This window comes from Gymnodraco acuticeps, unplaced genomic scaffold (assembly GCF_902827175.1).
Source record: "Gymnodraco acuticeps unplaced genomic scaffold, fGymAcu1.1, whole genome shotgun sequence".
NCBI classification, from domain to species: domain Eukaryota; kingdom Metazoa; phylum Chordata; class Actinopteri; order Perciformes; family Bathydraconidae; genus Gymnodraco; species Gymnodraco acuticeps.
Window position 1 is genome coordinate 756135 of NW_022992085.1, and position 6184 is coordinate 762318.

Here is a 6184-nt window from a genome sequence, read left to right on the forward strand (position 1 = left end):
TTGTATTTTTTATAATAACAGGGTTTAATGAATGTGGATATATTTGTAACCTTATCTGACAGAAAAATATATATCCTAGCCTTGATGATACACAAAGATATCCCTCAACGTTTGAATTCACACACAGGAACCAAACAGCATTACAATTCCCCCATATTTAACTGGAAGTCACATTATACATTTGTTGTTATTTTTTTACTCAACAGACTCTGAAAAAGAAATATAGACATATAAGTGAGACATAGAAAAGCTGAATTCTGCTATTTGTCTTAAATCTTGTTAAAACTCAACTGTAGTCTGAGCTACAGGCACAGAGCTGGAGTTTGACAGAAACAAACGGCTGAAGGTCTCACGAGCTCGCAGGATCAGCTGTCTGAGCTGAGCAGGAATATTTTCCTCTCCATGGAGGTACACCAGAGGGTTGAGAGCACTGTTCAGACATACAAGGCCACGAATAATCCGATGAGCAATGTAGACTCCATCAAACCATTTACGGCATTGTCTCTGTTTGGACAGTACTCTTGACCAGAGGTTGAGGTTCTTCAACACATGATAGGGGATGTAACAAACCGAGTAAAGCAGAATCAAGATGAATAACAACTTCAAGCATTTCTGTTTCAGTACCTTGTCAGTGGTGTTTGTGCGACAGAGCACAACAATCACATGTCCATAGCAGCCCAGAGCAATCAGGAATGGGATACAAAACCCAGTGAGAGTCCATCCAAGGCTGTACTTCAGGTAATCCTCGACGTAGATCTTACCGGTGGTATCATAACATCGTTCAGTATTGTTTCCAGACGTTTTGCTGAAGAACATGTCAGGAACAATTTGAATGCTCACCATCAGCCAAACCAAGACTGAGATCCCAACAGAGTGGAGGACAGTTATTCTTCCCAAAACTCTCATCGGATGGACAATAGCCAGGTACCTGTACACACTTATGCAAGTGAGGAACTCAATGCTGCCATACAAATTCAGGTTGAAGCAGAATCTTGTTATCTTGCAAAACACATCTCCAAAGATCCATTTACTCCCCATAAAGTAGTACACCATAAAAAATGGCACTGTGAGCAGGTACAAAACATCAGCAAGTCCGAGGTTGAGAACAAAGACATTGATGTTCCCCAGTTTCTTCCAGTTGTGCAGCAGAGACTTTAATCCCCATCCATTAGCTACCAGACCAACGATGAAGACTAAGATGTAAACCGGAGGCAGAAATCTGCCTGAAAAGTCAAAGCTGACACGAGGACAAGATGTGAAATTCATTGTCATCAGGATGGCAGTTCCTTCTCTCTGTGAGTGTGAGCCAAAATACAAAGACAATATAAATCACAGCGTGGATGGTTGAGAGAAGAGTTCCTGTTTAAAGCCACAACCTCCTAATTTAACTGTCTGGACCTGCACAAGATACAGGAAATGACAATGCTCTGCTGGTTAGTCAGATTTATAAAAAAATTATGGAATAAAATAAAGTTATCTTAATCAGATCATAGTCCACACGTACATGTTTATATGTGTGCATCACTGCATTCTTTATCTTTCTCTGACAACCTTATGAGAAATGGAAACTGAATGTAACAAGTGTTAAACATTTATGCCTATATAACATGAATGTGTCATACTCAGTGGCGGCGGGTCATTCGGGGCAGGTGGGGCACAGCCCCACCTAGTGTCAGAAGAAAGTATTACAAATAATGATTACAAAAAAATACTAAAAAATAAATAAAAAAACATATAAAATATATTTTAAGGTCATGTTTAATAATCTGATTCGTCTGTACATTTCTGTTTTAGTCTGTGTTCTTCTAATTAGTGTCTAGAGTGCCGTTTTGAGCTGTTTAGAGCCATGTGGGACAAAACCCGATCCTGCCCCTCCCTCTCACAGTCTAAGTGAACGGTGATTGTAAAAACTACACTGCGCATGCTCAGAGTATTTTTTCAGAGTTTTTTTCTATTTAATGTGTGTGGCAAAAAAATAATGACCGTAGGGGCATAGTGCTCCCATCCCCACCATACGTCATCTCACATAATTCAGAATTGATTGGCTGTAAGTACTCACGTGTGCAGTGCTGCGAAACGTCACGTGTAGTTTGAAGAGGAGACGAGAGAGCAGCATATAGCTAACATCACCAGCGATTAAAAGAAGTAAAAAACTGAAAGAAAATGAATGAAGTTGACCATTTACTGGAGCACACATTTGAGACACTTAGTCTCGGAGAGAAACTGGAGGTAAAGCGCCTCGGTGCCCACCATCCACCGGATTTCCAAATGGTCCAGACTGCGGGCAAAGTTAAACGTGGGTTTAACGCTGAGTGGTTTGCTAAAAAGAAATGGCTAACGGCGAGCATCCAGAAGAATTCCCTCTTTTGCTTTCCTTGCCTGCTTTTTGGTGAAGATCAAGGTACTTGGTCGAGGACAGGTTACAAGGACTTAAAGCATCTTTCGGAGAGGACAATGAAGCATGAGAGCAGCAACAGTCATTTGGAAAATGCCGTAAAATTGGGATTACTTGGAAGGGTGAATGTTGCAGCTCAGATTGACAGCGCCTACAGACGCGGCATTGATTCTCATAATAGGAAGGTGGAAGAAAACAGGTACGTGCTTGGTCGGATCATCACCTGTATTAAACTGTGTGGGAAATGTGAGACAGCACTGCGGGGCCACAACGAGTCGGCGGACTCTCTGAATCCAGGGATATTCAGGTCAATTTTCGAGACAATGTATGAGGGCGATTCCAGGCTTCAACGGCACTACGAAGCTCAGCTTGTTTTCAAAGGGACATCAAGCACCATACAGAATGAACTCTTGGACTGCATGTATGAGGTGTACAGGGAGGAAATAGCCAAGCAAGTGGACAACACATCATTTGTTGCCGTTCAGGCCGACGAGACAACCGATGTCTCCTGTAAATCGCAAATGGTGATTGTGCTGCGATACATTATGCCTGACCTCACAGTTACAGAGCGTTTTTTGGAGTTTGTGGAAGTAAAGGACAAAACTGGTGTAGGTCTCTCTAACAGCATCAAGGCTGTTCTGGAACCCCTGAAGCTGAAAGAAAAGCTAATCGCTCAGACCTATGACGGGGGCGGCCGTCATGAGCGGTAACGTGCGCGGGGTACAGACGGTGATGAAGGAGACGTACCCAAACGCTCAGTTTGTTCACTGCTACGCCCACCAACTGAACCTGACCCTGCAGCAACTGTGTTCAGCAAGGATGAGCATCCTGAAGGTGTTTTTTGCAGATCTAACTGCTTTTTCCACTTTTTTCTCCGGTGCTCCAAAACGTGTTGCAGCTCTTGCAGAGGCAACACAGAGACGCATCCCACGGCCACCGGCTGTGAGATGGAACTTTAAAAGCAGAACTGTGAACGCGGTTTGGGAGACCCGAGATGCACTACTTCAGTGTATGAAGCATATACGCGCACAACCAGGATGGGATGCGGTCACCATAAGTGAGGCATACGGCCTGTCAAAGAAACTGCGGGACCAAGCATTTATGCAGCTCCTGGAGTTTTTTTCGTTGCTTATGCCAGAAGTGGATGTTCTATACAACACTCTGCAAAAACGAAGCATCGATGCACCTGGGATCAACAGCGCGCTCTGCCGTTTCAAGGAAAATGTTCAGAAAATGAGGCAGAAAACTGATGCATTGGCCGCCACTGCTCATGATGGAACAGACGAGCCAGGCCGACGAGTCAGCAGCACAGCGCCGGTGATGAAGGAGGCTTGTGACACAGTCATCTCACAGGTGGAACAGAGGTTCTCACAGAGTGACCATTTGATCGCTGCAAAGCTTGTTGACAGCTCATTCTTCCCACAGCATGTCCTGTCATTTCCTACACCTGAGCTTGACTGCGCCGTGAAACTGTGGCCTGCGTTGGGAAACAAGGAGAAGTTGAAGTCTGAGCTGACCACGCTCTACCGCCACAGTGAGCTTCACACTGGAAACACTGCCCTGTCTCTGTTGAAATCCATTCACGAGAACAACTTGGAGGAAACGTTTGCTGAGACTGTTATTTTGGTCAAAATAATAGTGACAACTCCGATGACGACATCCGAGTCAGAGAGGAACTTTTCCACCCTCAAAATGATAAAGACTTTCACTCGCAACACCATGGGACAGCCGCGACTGAACGCATTGGCCATGCTTTCAATTAGGGGTGCACCGAATGGGAAATTCTTGGCCGAAACCGATACCGAAAATAGGAAACAGTTGGCCGAATGCCGAAAGGCCGAAAATGATTAATAGAAATATATATATATAATGTATACATTTTTTACCAATGTTGTTCAGCTACCTGATTATGGAAATAGACATGATTATGGCAAAACTTAACTTAAATAATAATCACTATTATGGGTCCATAAAACATTTATTCAGCACTTTTGAATGCATACAGTACATTTATATATGTCATGTATTATTGCTAAAAAACATTATATCGCAGTCTTAGTGTCGCCAACTCGTTTCTAATATGCAAAGACAACAAATGCGTCTATGATGTATTTTCGATCAGACGAGATCTCTCTCCCCCGTCTGTGTGCGAGGGGGGCGGGGCAGTTTACACACACGCAGCTGCTACATGCAGCGGAGCACACTGCGGAGATGGCGGAGAGAACGCGCTCCGAGGTGTGGTTAAACTTTACCCGTCTCGATGTGGAGAATACTTGTTACCATAAGTGCAATAAGAGTTTAGCATGTAAGCACGAGCAATTTGTCTAAACATTTAGCAAAAGTGCACCGCATGCAGACGGAGGAATGCACCGGGTTCGACCGTCTTTCTAGCAGCTCTGTAGCCCCATCCACGAGTAACGTTTCCACGTCAGGTGTTATGTATGCTAGCAGCAACACACGGAGTTAACTACATTATACAAACATGGGTTAATGATTAGAGGTAACTGAGTTATTTAGTTTGTTAACATTTCAGCTATTCTGTTTACAATTCTGTCATCAGATTATTTAATACGATTTGTTAAAGGCTCAGGGCAATCTCGATCAATGTCCCCCCCCCTGTGAGCCAGCCGCGAGCATGGTCGCCGCGTCTTTATTACGTCATCACAACAACACGTTAGGTTACCAACGTAAGCCTGTTCTGACATTCGGTGATATTTTTTCGGCCGAAAGCCGAAAGGGCCTTTTTAACCATTTTCGGCCGATAATTTTCGGTGGCCGAATATTCGGTGCATCCCTACTTTCAATTGAAAGCCAGTTGATCCAGCAACTACAGGACTTCATCCCCAAAGTGATAGACACATTCTGTCAGAGGAAGGACCGCCGTGCCGCTTTTCTTTTCAAGTGAGCCTTCAGCTTTGGTAAGTTCATTTATGTCATATATTTTGTTGATCTTCTGTGTTTTGCCTCTGCTGGATCGATTGATATTGTGACCTCGATGATGAGTGTCTGTGTTTTCCTTATATTTACAGTCTATGGTGTTTTAATGCTAAAGCATTACGGTTGTTGTTGTTGTTAAGAATTACTTTGTGATGGTGACCTTTACTCCATGTATGAAGGTGCATTACTATGACATCCCCACGCTGTGTACGTAAATGTATGCGCTCACAGTGTTGCTCCTGTGGTCTTCAGTATGTAATTTGACACTCCCCCTCTCTCTCTCCGACTAACCCACCTCTCTTGTCCCTCTCTCTCTTCTCCCTCTCTCTGTCCCCCCTCTCTCTCTCTCTCTTCTCTTCTCTCTCTCTCCTCCTCTCTCCTTCTCTCTCCTCTCTCTCATCTCCTCTCTCTCTCTCTCTTCTCTCTCTCTCTCTCTCTCTCTCTCTCTCTCTCTCTCTCCCCCGACCTCTTTCTGCCACCCCAGTTTTGTACACCTAGAAACGCCACTGGTCATACTGTGTAGAGCCAAAATAGGCACCCCTATCAATATGAATTTAAATTAAAGGTTTTCACAGAACTAATTAAATATTGTCTTATAAACTTTATAATTTGCTGTTTGAATATTAGATACCCAAGCATTCGGTTTGGTGGCTAACCTATTGCAGTTATTTCCTGGGGGGCGTAAAAACCAGAATAGACCGGAAACTATTCTTTTACCGTTCACTTTGAATTTCACAATAAAGTTAGTAGTAATATTTTGTTTTGATATTATTGTTTTTTATTAAGTACTAGACCGCTCGGTCATGTTAAGTTCATCTTTTCCGTGTTGCTGTGGGGTTTTTCATCACTTTT

At 43.5% G+C, this 6184-nt stretch overlaps 1 protein-coding gene across 1 annotated transcript; it reads right to left on the reverse strand.

Moving 5' to 3' along the window:
- Positions 1 to 156: 156 nt before the first annotated feature.
- Positions 157 to 1356, reverse strand: LOC117537419 (P2Y purinoceptor 1-like). The gene has a single exon (XM_034202633.1). The coding sequence runs from the start codon at positions 1270 to 1272 to the stop codon at positions 280 to 282; it is 993 nt and encodes a 330-aa protein (XP_034058524.1). The 5' UTR covers positions 1273 to 1356; the 3' UTR covers positions 157 to 279.
- Between the last annotated feature and the right edge of the window lie 4828 nt (positions 1357 to 6184).